Source organism: Spermophilus citellus, assembly GCF_964194105.1.
Source record: "Spermophilus citellus genome assembly, chromosome: 5".
Lineage (NCBI taxonomy): Eukaryota > Metazoa > Chordata > Mammalia > Rodentia > Sciuridae > Spermophilus > Spermophilus citellus.
Window position 1 is genome coordinate 162,509,245 of NC_138186.1, and position 23,198 is coordinate 162,532,442.

General features: G+C 43.6%; 1 protein-coding gene across 1 annotated transcript in view; it reads left to right on the top strand.

Annotated features, from left to right (window-relative positions):
• The window catches only part of TIAM2 (TIAM Rac1 associated GEF 2), a 320,913-nt gene that overhangs the window by 230,111 nt on the left and 67,604 nt on the right, over window positions 1-23,198 (top strand). Inside the window, 4 exon segments of the mRNA XM_081294660.1 lie at window positions 2,350-2,574; window positions 16,224-16,409; window positions 16,982-17,128; window positions 20,221-20,292. Of these exon segments, the coding sequence (XP_081150786.1) occupies window positions 2,350-2,574; window positions 16,224-16,409; window positions 16,982-17,128; window positions 20,221-20,292 (630 nt within the window).

Sequence of the window (23,198 nt, forward strand, 5' to 3'; positions counted from 1 at the left end):
TGAAGTAGACGCTTAGCTGGGCTTTGGATTAGGACTTGCGCAGCAGACCGTGGTGCTAGCTGCCACTGCGGTGGTACCATGGCCAGGGTAGACATGGGTGCAGCTGGCATTTCCCAGGCACCCATCAAGTGCGGGGCTGCGGCCCATGAGATGCTCACAGGACACAGAGAAACATCACGGTCCCCGCTCTGGCACCGCTCACGGTGTAGAGAATGCAGAGTCCGGGATTCCCAGAGCCAAGGCCTATTAAAGGAAGCCTAGGGGGGCTGGGGATGTGGCTCAAGCGGTAGCACGCTCGCCTGGCATGCGTGCGGCCCGGGTTCAATTCTCCAGCACCACATACCAACAAAGATGTTGTGTCTGCCAATAACTAATAACTAAATAACTAAATAAATAAATAAATAAAAAAGGAAGCCTAGGGAACAATGGAGACTCGGGCTCCTGAGAATTCCAGGGAAAGTCAAAGAAGCAGCTTTCTAGGAAAAACCTCCTGGACAAGTGAGGTCTTGTTTCCCCGGGAAAAAGGCCTTCGGAAGTGAAAATTCAGACTATCTGCTGTTGGAAGTTTGAGCCACTTTCTAGTCACAAAGCCAGCGTGGTAGAGCAGAGAGGTGCTGAGCGTCGGGTACTGGGTCACCCTGAGATTGGAACTCTGGTGCTGTGCTGGGGTAAGTAGGTCATCGTGGAGCACTTGGGGAACTTCTGAGCTTCGGACCCTTCAGCGTGTACGTTTATAAAACCTAACAGGATTGCTTTGAGGGTGAATATCATCATATGCATGTGTTAAGTCCTAAAGGAATTCTAACAGTTATTTGAGATGGGGTCTTGCTAGGTTGCTCAGGCTGGTCTCAAATTCCTGAGTTTAAAGTATCCTTTTGCCTCAATCTCCCAGGTTGTTGGCTCTACAGGTGCCCATCTGGCTAAGAAATTTTGACTATTATTATTGATCCACTCAAAAGAGTTGGGAGTGATAAACAGGAAGTGAAATGTGCCCTTCCAATGTCTCCTAACCCAAGCCTAGTGCTTGATGTAGATGCAGCGTGGGCTGCAGATTGTATCTGGCTGGAGGGTTCATAGAAACCTCAGAGAGCCTATGTGATGGACATTATTATCCAAAGTACACATATAAAGACACCAATGGGTGTGAATGTACTTTGCATACAACCGGAGATATGAAAAATTGTGCTCTATCTGTGTAATAAGAATTGCAATGCATTCTGCTGTTATATATAAATAAAAAATTAATTAAAAAAAAAAAAAGAAACCTCAGGGATCCTGGTTTAGGTCTCTGGTAAAGTTGGTCCTAGGTGCCCTCAGAAGCCCTACAGAACAAATGTTCTCTAGACCAACTTTGGGAGTCTAGAATTCTCTAGTGCCACTGCATCGGGGTTTCCTGAGAATAGACTTACCTCTGTCCCCAAACTGACTTGACTGATAGGAATCAGGGCCTTAAGTATGGTTTTCCTCCTCTTAACAGAAAGATCCTTTAACACCTTTCATAATGTTTTAAAGCAAAATAAGGAATTGATGTCAACCTTAATGAGGGCAGGTAAACCCCTTATGTTAAATCTGTGTGGACTTCTAGGAGTGAGTGTGAAGCTAACGTTTTGTGATTCAGGCAGAATATTCTTAGTTCTAAAACTCTCTCCCAATTGGTCCTATTCGATGATCCCAGAGGCCAATGGAAGATCCACTCTTTGGCTTGTGTGTATACGGATATTTCTGGACACCATGAAAGTGCTTTTCAGCTTTCTTAAATGTCATATATATTTGCACATTCCACTTAATTTAGGCCTTCCTTATAGTTGTTAAAATATTTTCCTTTTATAAAAATAGTATGGTCTTTGCATCCGAAGTCACTTAGCAAAGAGAGACTGTTATAAACGCCCAGTATTGGAAGACGTCTACTTTAGTGTCCTTAGTGTGCGTCCTCTCCCTATATTTTTTATTGATTTTTTTAATAATTGAAGCCACATTGTAGACATAATTTTATATCCAGATTTTGTGTTTTAGCCCCAGTATTTTCTTCTTCTATTAGACTGATGAAGAGAAGCAGCCACTCAGAGTGGCATGATGGAGCAGCATAGATGTGGCCTCGTTTTCCGTCACTTCTGTTGTTGACTCCTGGCCGCTCGTGGCTAGGGCCCCAGGGTTGTGTCTGCTCTGCAGTCCACATTCTCTCTGGTCCTCTGAGCCCAATGAGTAGTTGGGTGTGTTTTTGAAATTAAACTCTTTTTTATGAAATGCAGGTATTTCTTGGGATTCACTCATCCAAACCCAGCCTGCCATTCTGGAGAGAAATTTTGTGTCAAGGTAATTTCAAACCATCTCCTTGCTCTCTGTGTTTAGGCCACCAGCCAGACAGACCTGGAAAACTGGGTCACTGCCATCCATTCTGCGTGTGCATCCCTTTTTGCAAAGAAGCATGGGAAAGAGGACACGGTGCGGCTGCTGAAGAGCCAGACGAGAAGCCTGCTCCAGAAGATCGACATGGACAGCAAGATGAAGAAGATGGCGGAGCTGCAGCTGTCTGTGGTGAGCGACCCCAGGAACAGGAAGGCCATCGAGAACCAGGTACAGCAGCCAAGAGTGCAGACTCGAATTATGATCATAATTCACATACTCTGGGGGAAATGGTTTCTTTTTCTTTCTTTCTTTTTTTTTATTTGTTCATTTTAGTTATGACAGTAGAATGTATTTTGACATATTAAACATACATGGAGTATAACTTCCCATTCTTGTGGTTGTACATGATGTGGAGTTACACTGGTCATGTATTCATGTGTGAATAGGAAGGTTATGTCTGGTTCATTCTACTGTCTTTCTTATTCCCATCCCCCCTCCCTTCATTCCCCTCTTTTTCTAATCCAATGAACTTCTATCCCCCTCCCTCCATTGTGCCGCATCCGCATATCAGAGAGAACATTCAGACTTTGGTTTTGGGAGATTGGCTTATTTCACTTAGCATGGTAGTCTCCAGTTCTATCCATTTACCAGCAAATGCCATAATTTCATTCTTCTTTATGACTAATATTCCATTGTGTATATATACCACATTTTCTTCTTCCATTCATCTGTTGAAGGGCACCTAGGTTGGTTTCATAGCTTAGCTATTGTGAATGAAGCAGCAAAAAAATATTGATGTGGCCACATCACTATTTTATGCTGATTTTTAGTCCTTCAGGTATATACCGAGGAGTAGGGTAATGAGGTCAAATGGTGGTCCCATTCCAAGTTTTCTGAGGAATTTCCATATTGCTTTCCAGAGTGATTGCACCAATTTCCTGGGGGAATAGGTTTCTGTGGCTTCTAAGTTCACGTACTTATGGCCATCTTGTGTGACACAGGTGATGTGGTTCGCTTTACAACCTTTAGTGGCTGATCAGAAACACATTGCACATCCCTCATTTGAAATGCTTAGGACCAGAAGTGTTTTGGATTTTCTTAAAATGTTTGAATTTTGAAATATTTGCATATATACAATGAGGTATCCTGGGGATGGGACTTAAGAAAAATTCCATAGTAACACACCAATTTGGACAGACTGATGCATTAGAAAGAAATTTTACTTAAAAAGTAATTTGTTTCATATGCACATTAAACACATAACCTGGATGTAAGTTACATAATGTTTTAAAGAATTTTGTGCATGAAACAAATTTTCATAGTGTAGGATTTTTCACTTGTATCATACTGACACTCAAAAAGTTTTGGATTCTAGAGCATTTCAGATTTGGGATTTCTGGATTAGGGTTGCTCAACCTATATATTGAAATAGGTTATAACCAAATCTTTTTGCCTATGTTAAGTGGTGCCATTTGGCCCAGCTGATTATCTGAAAAATCATTATTTTTCTGAACAAAATCCATGTGATAGAAACCCCAGAGGATTGGACAGCTAAATCCTAATACAAAGAATGGCTTGAGAAGGGGGGTTTGGTGTAACGCAGCTAGCTATTCCTGTGTCTGTGGAGTCTAGAAACCACTAACAGACAACAGGGAAAATGCTTTCCTTGGTCTGCTGCCACATTCATGCCGTTGGGTGCCTCCTACCCCATATGCATTGTAGAGGAGGTGAGGCAGCTTTTTAATTTTTATTTTCCTTTGCTTGGGCCACCTCAATACTCAGGAAAGAGCTCGAGAAATTTCTAACCTTCCTCTCAAGTCAGGTTCCGTGGGAAACAGACTGAGCTGGAGAAGTGTACGTGAGGAGTTTTACTGGAATGTTCTCAGGAGCAATACTGGTTGGGAGTAAGGAGCAGGACTGGGGTGCAGCCCGCAGGATTGTGCCAGCCGGGCAGGCCCCACAGGAAGTCCTGGAGCCGATGGCCATGCAGAGCTGTCTGCCTCCTGGCAAGGGGGCCAGGCTTTTGTGCCTGGCAGCTCCCTTCAGTGGAGGTCAGTCCCCAGAGGCATCCAGCTGTGAGCTTTGAGCAGCTGATGCTCCCAGCAGCCACAGGAGAGAACACCTCTGTTTTCAACAAGGGGGTCCAGGAGATGCAGTGTCCACTCTGACCCTTCCAAAATCGATTGTCAAGTGACTTGAGAACTTGAACAAGGAATAGGGTAATTATAAGTTGGCATGTTCTTGAATTTTTCATCCTTTTTACTTGAAAATGAGGTTCTTAAAAAATATTCCATAGTAACACAGAGATGTGGACCGATTTATTAGAAAATTTTGCCTATGATGTTTTACTTAAGTCGCATGTCAGACTTCCATTATGTGTGAATGTTTAGCCTTGTTCAAAAGTTGATCATCTACATATATTTGAAAAACAGTGGGTGTAGAAAGAAATTCAGGTTATAGTGGGAATCACGCATGAATTCAAATGATGTATTTGTGATACGCTAAGAATTTGGAATATATTAGCAGTAGTAAAATAACCAAATAACTGACTCTCATCTAGTATTTTTAAAGGACAATGCAATGTAGGTGAATCTTCTGTTACTCTTCCCGTTCTTATGTTCTTATGTTCTATTCGGTCTTTATTTCTTCTCAGTTCTTTCCCCCTTATCTGCAGGTACTGGTCAACCTGACAGATGCATCTGGCTTCAAGAAATAAAAATAATGATGAATTATGGACCCTGTTGCTAATTAGTGTATAACTTAGTTAGAAAACCTGTTAAATATGAAACTAAAGAACATTCTAGAATGGGATGTTTGGTGACAACTGACAAAGTCATCCAATTTCATGAGGGATCAGAGGGTTGGAGTCGTGGGGACTTCCTGGGAGGACATGGCCTTCAAACACTGATGGATTGTGCAGGTGTGAAGGATTTCCAGGAAAAGACCTGGGGCAGGAGTAACAGGGATGGCTTGGAGCTCCTGGGCACACTACAGAGCATGTGGCTTGGCAAATGAGGAGTAGTTGGTGCTGAGCTGGACAGGCGCTGGGGCAGTTTTTGGGGTGTTTTGTCTTATTCTGTAACAATGTACTATCAACTCGGTGGATTAGTAGCAACCCACATGGTCCCCAGGGATGGGAAGTCCAAGGTCAAGGCAGGGCAGATTCCAGGTCTGGTGAGGGCCTGCCTCCTAGAGGTGGTGTCTCCCTGCTGGGTCTTCACTTGGTGAAAGGGCCGGGAGGCTCTCCGGCCTCCTTTGTAAGGACACTCATTCTCTTCACAAGGGTTCTGTTGCTGACCTAACCCCTCCCCAAAGGCCCGGCCTGCTAATACCATCACTATAAAGGTTGTTTTTCAACTTGAATTTGGAGGGTGGGGCGCATACACATTCAGGCCCTAGCAGTTTTGAATGCTGGGCTTGGATAGAAGTTTCAACTTGTATTCCACATTCATAGTAGAAAGCAATCTAGTTTTCTGCATTGTGTCTTAGGGAGACCGATCAGGCAGTGACTTGGAGGACAGATTGAAGTGGGGAAAGGCATCGAGCAGTCCGATGGCACTGATCTGGATGTGTGCATGCAAGGGCTTGGTCCTGAGGGATACGAAAGTTCAACAGTTCTCATGGACACCAGAGAGCATGGTCTGCTGTGGCTGTGTGGACTCTAGAGTCACCTTTAGTCCTGAGTGGAGCTGTTCTGATACAGGAGATGCCATTATCTATGCCTGCCAGCTGGAGGCGCTAAACTACAAGACAGTTTCCACATGGAGGTGAGAAGGCAGCATGAACTCCAGGAAGAGCGCAGGAGTGGAGGGGCAACGGGTTGGGCAGGAATACCCCTGCAGCCTGCCAGAGCCCTCCCAGCTCACATCTGGGAGGAGGCTGGTCCTGAGGCTGCATGACCGCACTGCCTAGCTTCCTGCCTGGGGAATGCAGGGTGTGCCCAGCTCTGCCGAGGGTGTGAGCGGAGAGCTGAAGGAGAGATGGCTATCCTGGTGTTTTCTTTGTACTGCATCCCACCTGGGGTCCTGAGGTCCAGTTGTGACAACCCTTCTGCTGGGAGAAATATAACTCATGGGGTCCAGTGTCACAGAATGCTCGGGTGCCCTTGTCAAAGACCACATAGGACAATGGTGGGATAAAGTACAGTTTCAACCCTTCTGGGAGAAATGAGCGAACATTGACAGGCTCCCTTTATGTATGTGGACCTTTTTTTTTTTTTAAGTTATAGATGAGCACAATACTTTTATTTATTTATTTTTATGTAGTGCTGAGGATTGAACCCAGTGCCTCACGCATGCTAAGCAAGCGCTCAACCAGAGCTACAGCCCCAGCCCCTATATGGAGCCTTTTTATGACCACAAGAAGTCCAAGCACATGAATTTTTCATTAGGTAGATTTTTTTTTTCCTGCCTGTAGTTTGTGAATGCCTGATGGATGATGTCACCTTTGGTGCCATTCTCTGACTGGGAGAGGTTACCCTTGCATAAACCCTTTCACAAATCAAAGGGTCCAGAATGATTGGCCTCAAGAGTTACTTCTCTTATAAAGAATTAGGGTGATGGTCACTTGGGGCCCATTGTCCACTCTTGCCAGAGTCCGTACCTTAGTTATTTTGTCCTCGTGCTCCTTGGTTTTCATTTCAGGCTCCAACCCCACCGGCTTCCTCCCTGCTCCTATACCTCCTCCACCTACCCCACACACACCTCCTGCATGCTCATCTTCTAGTTGTACTCTAGGGAATTTCTGGTAAGATCCTGTTTGGATTGATATTTAGAAATTTCACCTGAATAGTTTTTAGGTCATAATTTAGTCCTGTTTTCCCAAAGGACTTTGCAGTTATTGAAAAGCATCACATCTGGCCATGAAATGTGAAAGAGCTGTTTACTCTCGACTTGCAGACACACAGACTGAGAAACACACAGACACAGCGGGGAAGTAAGCACATGCTTGCAATTGCTTTTATGAGATCCCCTTTGACTAGGAAACGGTAATGTGACCACAAAGGTATTTACAGGCTGAGGCCACTTAGGTCCAGGCTCCCAATATCCCATACACGTACAGTGTTTAAAACCTCTATGAAAGAGCAGTATTCAGTGCACTTACCATTTAAAAGTCTCAACTCCACTACATACTTTTTTTGGGTGCCTGGTAATTATACTGAATAGTGGGCTCATTGTGACATATTGGCACGTGTGCATAGCATACTTTAATAACTTTGACTCCCCAGTGCCTGCCTTGCCCTCCCCTTGTCCATCCCCTGATCCCTTCCTCCATCCTCCTTATCTCTCTTCTATTTTCTTTTTTCTTGTTTCTAAATATGAGAAAAAACATACAGCCCTCAACTTTATGCATCTGGCTTGTTTTGAGTAATGTGATGCTCTCCAGGTCTGTCCATTTTCCTGCAGATGACACAATTTTGTTCTTGATAGCTGACTAAAATTCTGTTGTGTGCACATACCACATTTTCTTTATTCATTCTTCTATTGGTGGACACCGAGGCTGGTTCCATAGGTTGGCTGTTGTGAATTGTGCTGCTATAAACATGGGTCTGCACGTATGTCTATAGTGTGTGGACTTTAGTTCTTTGGGGTAAATACTGAGGAATGGTATGACCAGGTCATATGGCGGTTCCATGCCTACTCTTTTGAGGGACCTCCACACTGATTTCCCTAGTGGCTGTACTAATGTACATTCCCACCATCGGTGGGTAATTGTTCCCTTTCTCTCCGCATCCTCTCCAGCATTTATTGTCACTTGTATTTCTGATGTTCTAACTAGAGTGAGATAAAATCTCAGTGGCATTTTGATTGAATTTCCTCGATGATGAGAGATGAAGATTCTTTTCCTTATAATTGTTGGCCATTTCTACCTTTTGGAACATCTATTTAGTTCATTTGCCCATTTGTTGAGTGGGGTGTTTCTTTGTTGACTTTTTTGAATTCTTTATACATTCTAGACATTAATCCTCTGTCAGAAGAGTAGCTTGCAAAGATTTTCTCCCATTCTGTAGGTTTCTTCCTCACACTGTTAATTGTTTCTTTTGCTGTGCAGAAGCTTTTTAGTTTGATGTCATCCCATTTATTCATTCTTGATATTATTCCTGAGCTACAGGAGTTCAGGTGAGGAAATTTCTGCCTGAACGAATATGCTGGATTGCTTCCCCTATATTCTCTTCTAGTAGTTGCAAAGTTTTTGTCTTATTTCAAGGTCTTTGATCCATTTTTGAATTGATTTTTGTGCAGGGTGAGAGATAGAGATCTAGATTCTACATATGAATATACAGTTTTCCTAGCACCTTTTGAGTCTTTTCTCCAATGTTAACTTTTCTCCAATGTTAACTTTTTGCCAAGAATCAGATGACCATAGCTGTGTGGGACGGTGTCTGTGTCTTCTGTTTTGTTGCATTGGTCTGTGTATGTTTTCATGTCAGTACCAAGCTGCATTTGTTACTGTGGCGCCATATTATAATTTGAAGTTAGGTACTGTGATGCCTCCAGCCTTATTTTTTTGCTTAGAATTGCTTTGTCTGTGTCTTTTGCTCTTCCATATAAACTTTAGGACTGTTGTTTCTAGTTCTGAGAAAGATCTTTGTGATTTTGATGGGGATTGCATTGAATCTGTAGATGACCTTTGGCAGTAGCTATTTTAACAATATTAATTCTGCCTATCCATGAACAAGGGAGTTTCTACCATTTTTTGGTGTCTTTGATTTCTTTGTTCAGCATTCTGGAATTTTCCTTGTAGAGGTCTGTCAACTGGAAGTCTTTCCTCTAAAATCAAGAACAAGACAAGGATGCCCACTCTTACCAATCCTGTTCAATATAGTATTTGAGATTTGCCAGAACAAAGGAATACAAATAGGAAAGGAAGAAGTCAAATTGTCCTGATTTGCAGATGATATTAATCCTATACTTAGAAGACCCTAAAGGCTTCATCAAAAGACTGTTAGAGTTGATAAACACTCTAACAAAGTAGTAGATTAAATACTCAACATACAAACATCAGTAGTTTTCTATACACCACCAGGGAATCTTCTGAGAAAGGAATCAGGAAAACAATTTCATCCACAATAGCTTTATAACAAAAGAAAATATTTAAAAAATAACTCTTAACTTTTTATTTATGTATCACTTTCCTCCAGAGACCCCCGATTCCCTCAGATCTAGTCATATGATATATGCCAGTAAAAGCAGAATATACAGCATAGATGACATCATGCAAGATAAAGTCCCTGGGACAGGTTTTCTTTGAAGCATGTGGGTGGAGGAAATCATTGTCAATGCCTTTTCCTAACAAAAAGACACTATCACAGTGAGGACACTGAATTTCATACTGGTATGGGGTCATGTGCTTTGCTTAAAATAAACCATCATTCAGGCTTGTCCTCAAGCCTCTGGGCTTTTCCATGGGGCAGGATGATGCAAACTTCATTTGAGCATATCCAATTTGGACCAGACCACACTGTGTGTCCACATGTCAGAGTGTCTTTGAAGTTCTGAAGGAGGAAGCCTTGTAAATTAAGTCCAGTTAGTGCTTTATTTTCCTTCCCGTTTATTATTTCAAACAAGTAAATAAGGACAAAACCTCACCACCCTGAGGCCATCTTGGCATCCTCCCAGATGGTTTCCCCCAGACTGCCCTTCTCTGGGGGGGCCCTGGCAGTTTCCTGTGTTAACCAGGCAGAGAGGGAGGGGATAGCCAGACCCCCAGGAATGCTCCAGTGAGTGGGATGTGAAATGTGGGCTTCGTTTAAAATGTTTACTTAAAGGTTTAACGTGATAAGAGGTTGTAGTGAATTTAGACAATTGGAAACTGGTGAAGGGGCCAATGTGAACAAGCTTTGAGGAAAATACAGTAAGGAATGTATGCAGGGTGAGGGGAGCAGCTAGAGAGCAGAATATTTGTGGAGAGGGATTTGAGGGAGCAAGTCCTGCTCATGCAGGTGCTGGGTGGAGAATAGACTTTGTTCTGTAGCTCCTGGGAGATGGTGGGTCTGTGTCGTTGAGTGAGCTTGGGTTACGTGCATCCATACTCAGGGCCGGTGAGTGCACCTGGATGGGGTTCAGAGATCACTGTCCTCGGGGTGTTCTCATCCTAGTAGAATGACAGAGAGCTGAGCATATAGTTTCCACATAATACCATGAATTCAGGGTAAATGATGTTTGAGTGCCAGGGAAGACGGAAATGGGAAGCTGATCCTCAACATTGAGGACTTCCCGGGAGCAATGCCTGAATGGCTTCTTGAAAACCAAGGGGTGAATCGGAAGAGGATGGAGAAGAGCATTCCAGGCAAGGTTCAGCCGTGGCAGAGTGCTCTGATGACGTGGGCCCCTGCCAGTTCAGCGTCTCAGCAGGGGTAAGAGGTGGAAGAGGTAAGGGAGCTGTCCTTCTCCCTTCTCTGTACTGCTGTGGAAACGTCTGGCTTGGCCTTCTCAGGTTCATCTTTCACACAACCAGAGCAGATGTCATCTAGAAAGGCAACCTGACTCTGTGTTTGTCTAGCTAGTGGACCTCCTTACTTGCAAGATGAGTACCCACAGAACCTCTGCCCTGCCTGACCTGTGTCAACACTGTGACAAGACTGGCTTTCTGTAGGTCCCCACCTGAGCCACCACCCCACTCCTCACTGTGGGTGTCTCCTCTACAGACAGGACTCCATTTCCAGGGTATGTGCATGTCCCTCCTCCCTGTCACGGGCTCAGCCCTCTGCATTATAATGAAGGCTGAGGGGCGCATCCTCCAAGAGGCTGCCCCGACTCCCCTCCATCCACTCCATCAAGGACTCCCATGGTCCCTGGTTTCTGTCTGTATCTGCACTCCATCACCTTGCTCTGTCATAATCTCCTTGAGGCTGATCTTACACCTGCTTTAAAACATGAGCTCCTAAAGCAACATAAGTAGATACCCCCATGTCTCTCTCGTGAACCCAGGAATCGCTCCTCTTTGCTGTAGGAAACTGACTTCTCCTCCGAGATGGTCCTTCCTTGGTCCTTCTCCAGGGCTCCTGGTGTCTTTCCCACAAACTCCTCCTCCTGCTCGCTCCCTGCCATGATTCCCTCCCTGGTCACTAAGAGAGCTCCTGTTTTAGGCCATAGTCACGTTTAATTTCATAGTCACTCCATAGATAAAGATGTGTCCGTAGTGCGCTCAGGTGAATTGGATTTTCTAATGTCACACAGCTGTTCAGTGGCAGAGCTGGGGTCTGAATCCAGATCTGTGCTGTGGAGGCTCCCCTGCTTCTCAGTAGGATTTGGGTAAATCAGATGATGCCTTGCTCACTAAACCATGGGATGAATTATTTGGCATAAGTCAGAAATTAACCCTTAAGTTATCTGTTATCACAACTTGGGTTTTTCAGCTCAGTGTGTTGGGAAGTATATTGGTTATAAACTAGAGTAAATTTTATCTCGAAACCAAACAAAATTGATTCTCTAAATTGTAGCTGGTTGTTCTAACTACTAATGAACTTTAGCATAATCTGTGTCACTGGTTGGTGTCTTCTATGAAGATAGGTTTTTAGAGTTTGTAAAACATGGAAGTTTTTCAGTTTATTCCACCAAAAAGGACAAATGAATTATCTTTTAGGCTGAACCTAGTCATGGACAACTGGCCAAATTTCATAATTAAATGACTACACAGTGGAAAGTAGTTTTCTAGGAGCACTGGGTGTGGTAGGAATGTGCTTGTCATCTTTTAAAATGTATCATTCATTTGTTATTTTTATCATCAGGCTTCATCTCTTCCCTCCCTCTTTTCTATAGCAGAGCACAACCTCTCTGAGCTCATTAAATGAATATAGCTATGGCTGTAATGAAAAGGAAACTTTTTAGCGTTTAATTTATGTCAGAGCTTAAACATGTGAGTTTTCCCTGTGATTTTGCCAATAACTTATCCTTTTAAAGTGAAAGAGAATGAAAACCACCTTAGAGTAGGTTTTTTCATCCTTGTCATTTTCTGTTTTGTGCAGGGACATGAGAAGAAATGAAACTCAGTCTACAGGTTGAGTTTTTAATATCATGTCCTGATACTTACCTTTAAAAATAATGTCCAGGGACAGTTGTCAGGGTGCAAGGGATTCAGAAAAGAGGGGGCAGTCTTGGCTTCCAGGAATTCATTTTGAAAAATTTGGTTTGTAATAATGTTAGGAAGAAAATTCCAGAATTAATAAAAACAAAATCTGTGATAAGCAGCTGTCAATGACATTTCCAGCTCAGTGATAATGTTGATGATGATGATTGAATTCAACGGAGGTAGCATGATAGCTAGGGAAACTGTCTTTTGTTCCTGCCTTGACATTTTAAAAGTGCACCTTTATCTCATCGTCTGCAGGATTATCATAAAATGTTTTCTTTTTAGTTAGCATTACTTTAAATCTGGGCTAAATCCGAATGTCAGGGTTAAAAATTGGAAGGGGAACAGTTCAGGATGAATAAGTCACCTAAATGAGAAGGCAGGCAGCTCCGCTCCTTCTCTGTAGGAAACCTGGGGCCTTGGAAGAAGTGATGTTCACTGCGTCACTGAGGTGGAAGTTGCTGCAGCTGGCTTCAGGAGCACCGAGTCCTTCGGGGAGGGCAGAAGACCCCGGAGCTTGTCAGGGACAAAAGTGTTCACACTGACAGCACTGTCAGTGTGGGTCTTTGTGAGTCCGGAGGGTTTGCTTATTCAGACCTTGACTGGTACGTGGGCCTGGGCCTCTACGGAGGAAACAGGTGGTGCTCCAGATCTTCCAGATCTTGTGAGGTCTGTTTGCAGCTCACGGATTCAGCCCTCTGCCACCTCCTCCCCTCTAGGAAACCAGCCACATCTGGAATCTAGAATTCTCTAATTTGGTGAGACCAAGAAGAGCCCCTCTGAATCCACATTCACAGCACACTTTCACCTGCAGATCTTCTAGCCACTCCCTAGAACTTGGTGAGTGCAGAAAGAAAAGTCAAACATCTCATTGTTTCTTATCCAACCATAAACCCTCCCTTAAGCTCAGTAACTGATTCTCTGTATAAAGAACCTTGACCTTAAAGACAAGGTAAATATTGCCTTTAAATGCAATAGATGTGCGACTGATGATGGCTTCTCCTGCCATAGAGATCTATGGGATGGACTGTATTACTCCAGGGTCTCTGGAGAAACCACGGGCACGCACACTAGGGAATTGGTGATCGTGAAGGTGGGGAAGTCTCAAGGTCTGCAGAAGACAAGCTGGAGAGCCTGTGGCTGGCTCTAGACCCAAGGCTGATGGCTCAAGACCCAGAAGGAGCCAGTGTTCCAGTTCACAGTCAGGCAGGGAACTTGTCTTGCTCCAAGCCCTTTGGGTCTCACCAGGCCTTCAGCTGCTTGGATGAGGCTCACCCATGTTAGGGAGGGCAGTCTGCTTTGCTCAGTCTATCCATTTAAATGTTAATTGCGTCCAGGAACACCCTCACAGACACACTCAGAATATTGTTTGAGCAAATATCTGGACACTTGGGGCCAAAATCAAGTACAATAAAATTAACCATCATAAAAGCTGATGTCAGGATTAGGATAAAGAGCACTGTTGAAATAGTCACTTTCCTTTGCATTTTCTACTAAATTCCATTTTTAAAATGCCTCTACAGCATACACTCTTAATTGAGGTACTTATACTCTTGGAACTTAATCACATACATTAGCCAAAGTCATGGTCTTTGTAAGGTCTCTTTTGGTCTGTTATGGTCCCTCTGCGTTTCCGTCCTCCAGCAGATGAAAGCATCTGGATTCCTCTTCTTGTAATGAACTCACTTGCATTTTGGGGGGAGAGATCTATGAGTGTTGACAAAATTTTGTTGTTTTTTTTTTCTTGACAAAATCTTAAGATTCCTTGTATATTGTGTAGGATCAAACTGTCCTTGCCTTTCAGTGGTACTTTGATGGGAATTCACATGAATATATTAAATGGCACTTTAAGAAATACTCTGTAGTTTGTAGAACTGGGTGTAAGTATGAGATTGTCATCTTTCCTGACCTGCGGTGACTGGTCCAGACTGGGCTCTTATTTCCTTCATCCTTTTAATCCACTATGATTGTCTGCACATCTTTCCTCTGGCAGCCAGTGACCTTCCTCTCAGGTCTACAGTCCCAGTAGACCTCCCAGAAAGTATCTCAGCAATTTCACACTGAGGTGTGTGTGTGTGTTGGGAGTGGGGGGCTGTCACCCAATCTGGAAATATCTACATACTGTGAGAGGACAAAGGAGAACGTCTGTGATTATGGATTTTCAGGAATCATCTAGAGGGGAAGAGGTTTATGAGGTGGAGCTGGAAGTCTAGTTTTCACTGCAGCTTGGGGTCCTGATAGACTCTGTTTATCCCTATCTGTCACATCTGGAATCTAGAATTCTCTAATTTGGTGAGACCAAGAAGAGATTTGCAGTTCCCATTTGAAGTCTCCTGATGGTCTTGGGCAGTGGTCCTCACTAAGGCTGGGCACCAGAATCACGGGAGGCACTTTTGAAATCGACACTATCTTAAGCCTTGGACCTGATGAGTGGACTCTTTGGGGTTAAGACTGTGTCATCTCTGTTTTAAAAGCCACCATGTGCTGCTGTTCGCTCTGGCTTACACCAGTAGGTTATTCCACCATTGGCAAGGATATAGAAAATCCCACCCCCGGCAGATTTATTTAGGAAAGCAGACACACCTTCAGAGGAGAAGAGGGCCATCTCCAGAGGGAGAGACGTCCAAGGGCATGTAGACCCTTTACCCTGGTTAAATTCCTTGTGGACATTCAGGTCCTTTCAATGCTGTCGTGAGTGACTTCATTGGTTTACTAAGACTGTTGAATCAGTGAATTATTTACTAAGAGCTATAGCCATTATATTTCTTTCCCACAGAAAAGTTGTTCAGTGACCTTCCTAAGGAAGTAATACAGACAATTTAGAGGAGGTCTGGGGAATACCCAGAATTTGTAACTTTTCTGCAGGGAGAGACTGAAGGGGTCTCAGTGTCCAGGGTTGGAAGTCCTCCAGATTATCATTGATCCAGAATTAAGAAGCACCTCGGCAAACTGGAGATGCGGTGGCTGCAAAGGCAGTGACATAATCCCTGACCTGAGCTCCTCATGACGGGCCCTTGCTGTAGGCCTCTTGCGTTCTGAGATGGTCCCGCAGACCTGTGGAGCCAGCTTTCTGCTTGGCTTCAGAGCTCCATATTGGCAAGTGACCAGAGCCTCTCTCCACCTATAATTTCCATTTTAATGGAGTAATGCTTGTGTGTAACACACTGTGACATCCTTGGGAAAGTGACAGAGGCCCCCAGAGTTGAACTGTTTCTTTACCCACTCAGGACTTCAGTTTTGAAGAACTAGGAGGAATTTCCATCGTGTAAATAACTGTAGATTCTTTAATTTCATTCAGATGTACAGATGGTTGTTATTCTCAAGATCCCTAAAATAGCCGTCCCAGCTCTGTTTGTCCTCACCCCCCCAAGTCCATTTGCCGCTTATTGTTCCTCAAGTTACTCAAGTGAACAGGACTGCAGAGGCCCTGCCTTCACAGAGCCAGTTCAGTTAATTTGCTTTCAGATCAGAGGCTCTAAATGAGAAGGGAAATGAAACAAAGGGGAAAAAAATCATGTTTTGATTTTGCATCCTGATATAAGTCAGTGTGGATAATGCTGGAGTTCTCCAAAGATTGTGCCATCTTGGCATGTCACGGGATCAGGACCACCAGCCACCCTTGGTTTTTGGCTGCCCTGATAAGTGTATTTTGTTGGGAGCACGGAAGTGGCGAGCAGAGAGGGCTGGTTTAAACCTCTGCAACTCCAGCTGAAACTAATTTTTCCTTGACGTTTGATTGCATTTTCTACTTGGTCCATGCAAACTCCTAAGTTTTATTCAAGTTCCCTCTGCTTTTGCTGTTTAAGATCCAACAGTGGGAGCAGAATCTGGAGAAATTTCACACGGACCTATTCAGGATGCGCTGCTACCTGGCCAGCTTACAAGGTGGGGAGTTACCGAACCCCAAGAGTCTCCTTGCAGTCGCCAGCCGTCCCTCCAAGCTGGCCCTCGGCAGGCTGGGAGTCTTATCCGTGTCTTCTTTCCATGCTCTGGTAAGTTCCTTGGGAGGGGATCACAGTGGCTCTCCTTCTCCAGCTTGTGGGAAGTGAATCTAGTATCTCACGAGGCTCATGCAAAGGCCAAGAGCTGGGATGTGCAGAGGAGACCAGAGAGAGCCCAGTTTCTCTACTGCGTCTTTTAGGAACCCGACTGCTAGCGGACAGTTAGTCCATATTCGTGTCCTCACCTGCCTGCCCTCAGCTCCTCTGCATGCCACCGGGCAGGAGGGATCCTTGAGGAGTAGCGACAGCGGCATGAGGAAGCAAGGAGGGTTGTTCATGTCAGAGCTGCGCTGGGTTTTCTGGGATTGCTCCTGAGGTGGCGTCTGTGTCTTGAACTGGGTCTGTGGCTGTTCTGTGACCCTGCTCCCATGTGGGGAGTCTGAAAGCTCCACCTCGGCTTGTGCTGCCTGGTAGGAGAGAGCTGCATGGTGGGTGCTGTCCTGGTAGGCGGGGACACGGAGCAGCCCTTGACACCTGCCAGGACAGGTTTCTAGTGAGCAGAGCTTCCTTCTTCCAGGGCGACTGTTAATGCTTCTCTGGTTTTCTAAACTGTTTTAAATTAGGTGTGTTCAAGAGATGACTCTGCTCTCCGGAAAAGAACCCTTTCACTGACCCAGCGAGGGAGGAGCAAGAAGGGCATATTTTCTTCCTTAAAAGGGCTGGACACGCTGGCAAGGAGAGGGCGGGAGAAAAGAGCGTCTGTGACTCAGGTGAGTCCTGGCTCAGGAGGACTCCAGCTGGAGTGACCTTCCTGAAGCCCCTGTTTATTGGCCTGCGATGAACCATAGGTGTTCATGCCCTCTTCAGGGTGAAATAAGAGTCTGCTCAGGCCAGGCGTGGTGGCGCACACCTGTAAACCCGGTGGCTTTAGAGACAGAGGCAGGAGGATCGTGAGTTCAAAGCCAGCCTCAGCAGTTTATTTATTTTTATTTATTTTTTTTTTTAAAGAGAGAGGGGGGGAGGGAGGGAGGGGGAGGGAGAGAGAGAGAGAGAATTTTTTAATATTTATTTTTTAGTTTTCGGCGGACACATCTTTGTCTGTATGTGGTGCTGAGGATCGAACCCAGGCCGCACACATGCCAGGCGAGCACGCTACCGCTTGAGCCACATCCCCAGCCCAGCCTCAGCAATTTAGCAAAACGCTAAACAACTTAGTGAGACCCTGTCTTTAAATAAATACAAAATAGGGTTAAGGATGTGGCTCAGAGGTCAAGTGCCCTTGAGTTCAATCCCCAGTACCCTCCCCCTCCAAAAAAAGTTTGTTCAAAGCAATCCATCTTGGCATGGACTTTTGATTCCAAGGGAAGTATATACAAGTTGCTCTGTGTGCCCATGCACACCTGCAGGAACCTTGTGTAGTGCTTAGGCACATGAAGAATTATCCGACAGTAATCCACACTCATCAGTGCCTTTGGTTCTAACATTTATTTTCCCATAGCCTTCATATAAAAATAAATATAGAAAGTTAATACCACTCAGAGCGACTGCAGCTAAATTCTGTTGATAGTGCTGGATTCTTTTTTCACTCAAACCTTGAAATATGAAGGAGTTTTATCAGCTTGTTTTATAGAAAAGGAGACTGACACTAGGAGAGTCACTCAGACTGACACTAGGGGCAGGGCTGGGACTTATCTGCCTTGAGTCCAAAACCCTGAAACACTGGACAATTGCTGCTGCTTATTTTCCCTTTAGAAGTAGTGGCTCTTTTACCATTTCACCAAGAAAAGACAGCCTGAACATTTACTACTGGAATGTGGCCCAAGTATAGCGAATTGTGTTCAGATCTGAAGTGTTTCCTAATGCCCATAACATAGCCTGTGACAAGGAGTTTCATCGTGCGACTGGTATGTTTTAGGGTTATTATTTTTTCAAATACTGTAGAAAGATAAGTAGTGTGACGATCTGATCCTGTGAGTGGGGAGAATGTGTGCAGTGCCCTGGGGAGGAGTTCTTGGTTTTATTTTCAGTGGACTGCCATTCTTCTGAATATGCTTTCAGTGTCATGGGAAAGAGTGGTCACATTTTGTGGAACTTTATTTTCTAATTCGTGTGCGGCTCTTTATTCAGAAGTATATAATACATTTATGAATTAGGTGAATAAAAAGACTAGTATCAACTTCTTTGACTTACCTAAGACCTTGAAACAACAAGGTCAGAAGTTGGAGGGAGTGGATTAGCTGATGGAAAGATAGCAGAAACACAAGACTTCTTTTACGTAGCCAAGAATATCACACTTTTTTTTTAAACACACATCATTATTTTCATTGGTCAGAGGGAAATATATAATTATATTTATAAATAATAACACATAGTCGATAATAATATACATTTGACACAGGTTTCATCAATAAAGGTAAGTATAATTCACTCTGAACATGAGTTTTTAAAAATATTTATCTTAAAGCTAAAGACGGTATTACAATTCATGGTGAAACACCAGGGAGCTCTCCATTTACAAAAATGTTGCCGATCATCACCACAATTACTTAACATTTGGAATGTCCCAGCCATTTCATTGTTGTAGGTAAAGTCTCCCCCCAAAAAAGAATATTTTCCACTCTAGTAAAACATAGGTAAAATACAAATATGTGATGACAAAGTGTATTAGGGGCTGGGATTGTGGCTCAGTGGCAGAATACTTGTCTAGCATGTGTGAGGCACTGGGTTCAATCCTCAGCACCACTTAAAAATAAATAAATAAAATAAAAAGGTATTGTGTCCATCTACAATTAAAAAAATTAAAAAAAATACTAATTTTCTGGTGTGGTATTTAATTACAAGGTTATCTTTAGCCATGACTTGTTAAGGAATATCATACTTTAAAATCACACTTCTACTTATATTTTAATTTACATTATGCATTGTAGTCATAAGTCATTGGCTATACTGGGCCCAGGTTTTCTCCCCCACCACCATATTTTTTTTTTTATTGGTTGCATTATAGTTGCACATAATGCTGGGACTTATGGTCACAAATTCGTACTTGCACACTGGGCCTGTGCTTCCTGAGCTGAACTTCTGAGATGTTTAAATAATGTCTTTAAGGCCAATCATGATTTTATTCAAGATGATCAATTTTGTGTCATTAAAATGGATAGCTTGTTTGTTTTTCTTAGATGTAGATGTTTAGCTAATTACAAATGAGCTTAAAATGGTGTTTACCCCAGCATATATGGTAAATGTTCCCAACAAAAGGTTTATTAATGGACAAAAAAGCATTTGGTTGAACATATGTTTTTGTATTAAGAAAAAAAAGATGACACCAACTATATTATTAGTATTTATATAATTGAATCAAATTGATTTAGTAGATATTATTAAATGTTTAAATGATCTTTAATGCTAGTTATCTATAAAATTTAGAAGGAAATTTGGAAACTTAAATGATTCGTAGTCTGTCTATCCAAACACAGCCACTTTTAACATTTAGCTGTTTTCTTTCAAAGTTTATTCTGCATGCATTAAAAGAAAGGATAAGCTTGATTTTGGAGCCTTTGCCAACTCTGAGCTCTGTTCCATCTCTTCAAAAATGTGAACTTGTCAAAAGTGACATCAAAAAGATTCAGAATGACTTGAATAATATATAACATCATAGAAAAGTAAAATACATGACTAGGAAGAAAGAAAGCAACTTTTTTTTCTTCAAAGTTAGACCTTCAATTGGGTTAGAATATTAGACATTACAAATTGAGAAATGAAGATCTTATGTTACACAACTTTAATTTTTAAACACTGTAAAAGGGTGGATGCCATATGAACTTCTCAGAGCCATTTTTTTTTCTCTTTTACCCCTGTCTGTCAGATATTTGATTCGAATAGCAGCCATGGATTTTCTGGAACCCAGCTACCTCAGAGCTCCACCAACTCCAGCGAGGTAAAGTCTGCTCCAGGCAGCCAGCTTGATTTGTATCAGTGACACAGATGCTCTGTGAAGCAGGGAATGCTGGCTCAGCATTCTACTTTCAACAGATTCATCAGAATCACTATGTGAATCTGTTGAAAATAAAGTTAGAATCGAAATGGTCCCTACTAGGTAGACTAAGATGGGTCCTGAATGCCAAGTCTTTGGGGAGGTAAACTCATGCCAACACCATCCTCGAATTAGTGGCACTACTCGACTAAGGTCCTGAGAGCCTCTTCATTGGGGCTTCTCTCTTCCTCACCTGAAGTTGAGTGAACCCCAAACTGTGTTTTCCTCTCCTCGTTCCTGGAGGTCTTCCTGCCATACATTCGGTGCTGTGGGTGTCTCTAGGTACCCTCTGCAAAGCCCAGTAGACTCTCTTCCCAGACTCCAGATGCGCTTCTTACCCAAAACTCGTCAGCTGTTTCCGAATGACATTCTGAAGTGGAGTGAAGTATTCGGGCCTCTTCTTTGGTGCCTTTTCAAACCCACACCTTCCCCTAGAAGCTGGTGCATGTTATGGATCTGTTCTCTGACCTCCCCCTCACCAAAGCATTTTGTCTTCAGTGTTATTTCTAAAGAAGCTCTGAGCTGTTTGTTGGAATTGAAAAGCTAATGATGATAGGCTTAGACAAACTTAATATACCTTTGCAGAAGCAGGCAGCCTTCTTTAATGAGTTAATAGGGATAATTCAGTGAATTGGGAATTTAATTAGGGAAAAAATAGAGGAAAGTCGAGTGTTAGACACTGTGACTAGACCGGGGAAGGGGAGTGAGGAGGAACCCTTAGGTCATCCTAACATACAGAGCGTAGATGGCCGTCTTCTGCGTGCACGTAAGGCTGATTCCGAGCTGTTTGGCCATCATGCTGCTGAGACAGCTCCAGGTGACAGCTCGGCCTGCAGAATCCTGCTTCCTGGAGAGTGAGCTTACGATGGGTCAGGAGAGCCTCTGCTGGGTGCCTTGCTCCTCATCACCTCTGTCCTTAGGGACAGGGCTGCCAATAGGCAGGTTATGCAACGGAGCGTCCTGTACCAGGAAGCTGGGCCTCCGAAGTGGCTCCTGGTCTGTGTTCTCCTTTTGCTAGGTTTAACCGACCATGGGGGACGAGTGCTTCCTTTTCTAGAAGTCATGATGAGTGGTCAGACGTCAGACCTTTCATGATGAATGGTCTCCCTTCCCAGCCCCTTGGGTTCTGTGCATCTGAAGAGGCTGTTCAGTCGGCATCCGTCGCTCCGTCCTCCAGGGACAGGACCGTCCTCCAGGGACAGGACTCTTTGCTGCGGTTGATGCATCCCCATTATTTCCTGGTTCTTACTCTGTCCTGCCTTTTCCTATTGGCTGCCCTGTCGGGCGTATGCGTCCAGGATACCTGGTAACCAGGACCCTTGGTCTGGAGAGTTTGTATACACAAACATTCCTTTGTTAGGTATATATTCTGAATCGGTAACACACTGCCGAGGGTATAGCACTAGCTTATGAAAGTTTGCTAATTGTGTTAGGTGCAGTCCTCTAATGGCTGAGAAGAAGTGTTTGCTCTCTGAGAAAATTTTTGGATCATTATCTCTTCCAACATCAATAACAATTTAAAATTCTTACTTTAAAAGTTAAAGAGATTATATCTCAGGCACTCTTACCCCTCCCAGGCACACTGGGCTGGGAGTCATGATGAGTCTTTCTTTCACCTTTGATTTTAATAAAATCCTTGCTTATTTGCTTAAAGAATAAAAGAAATTATATCTTAAAACATTTTCTGTTATCTGAACTTATGGTGGATTTTGACAGTCAAATTTGCTAAAATAGTCATCAATGGTGAAATTCAGTTTTGTGCTTATTTAAATCAAGCTCAACTGACCAACCCGTCTTGTGATTTAATTGACAGACCTTACCAAAGTACCAGGGGTGAGAGAAAACCATTGCTGCATCCGTTTTTTTAAGCATGTATATTCAGCGATCCCTATTTATTTTAATTACGCATCACTTCCAGTATAGGGATAATCAGAGACGGTCCTTTTGTGGGCAGGAGTGTTCTAGTGGTGCATCTGGTGAGTCTGTTCTTTCTGTGCTGCCTGCAGCACTGAGCTAACTAGGTCTGAATCGAATTGCAGCTAAAACTAAGGGTGTATGTGAAAAACGAAGAAAAAGTCTTTGGGACTCAAAATTCTTCCTGTAGCTGGCCAAGGAGTAAATATTACATTTCACTGCTTTTCCTCTGCTAATCACTCTTGGAGACTATTTATAACTAGCACAAACCATCTATTTTTATACAGTAAGTACAATATGTCCATTTGAGTAACACAGAAAGGCCATTGTGAGGGAGGAGCCGCGCACAGTTTTAAATACTCTAATTGGTGTTCCCATCCTTCCCATCCTGTCCAGCACTTAGTCACCCTAATCCAAAGTCTGTTAGGGCTGGAATAAAGCCAGTCTCATTGGAGCATTTTTAAAATGACACCTTGGCTAGCCAAAAATGAGAGCGTTTTGGTCTCCTCCTTGATGAGTGAGGAGGAGCCTCCTGCAGCGTGGCAGGCAGAGTTTGTTATGGAGATTGTGACAACAACCCCCCACCAGGCTCCCAGGGTCATCTGCCTCAGAAGCTGCATCCCAGACATCCTGCCAGCCTCTGGCCTTGGCCCTCTCTCCTGGAAAACTGGCCTGGGGTGTCCCAACTTTATGGCAGCGAGTGAATGAAGTATTGTTGTATTAGTTATTAGCTCCTAACTAGATGGGTGTGGGGGGACCTCATGTTGGTTTGTTAAGTGGAAAATGTGAATTAAGAACTGACTCCTGACCGCAGGATATGCTGTTTAAATAGGGAGCTCGTCTGGAGCCCTGCCCGGCCACAGACAGACGTGTATGGTCCCTGGACGTGTGTACGC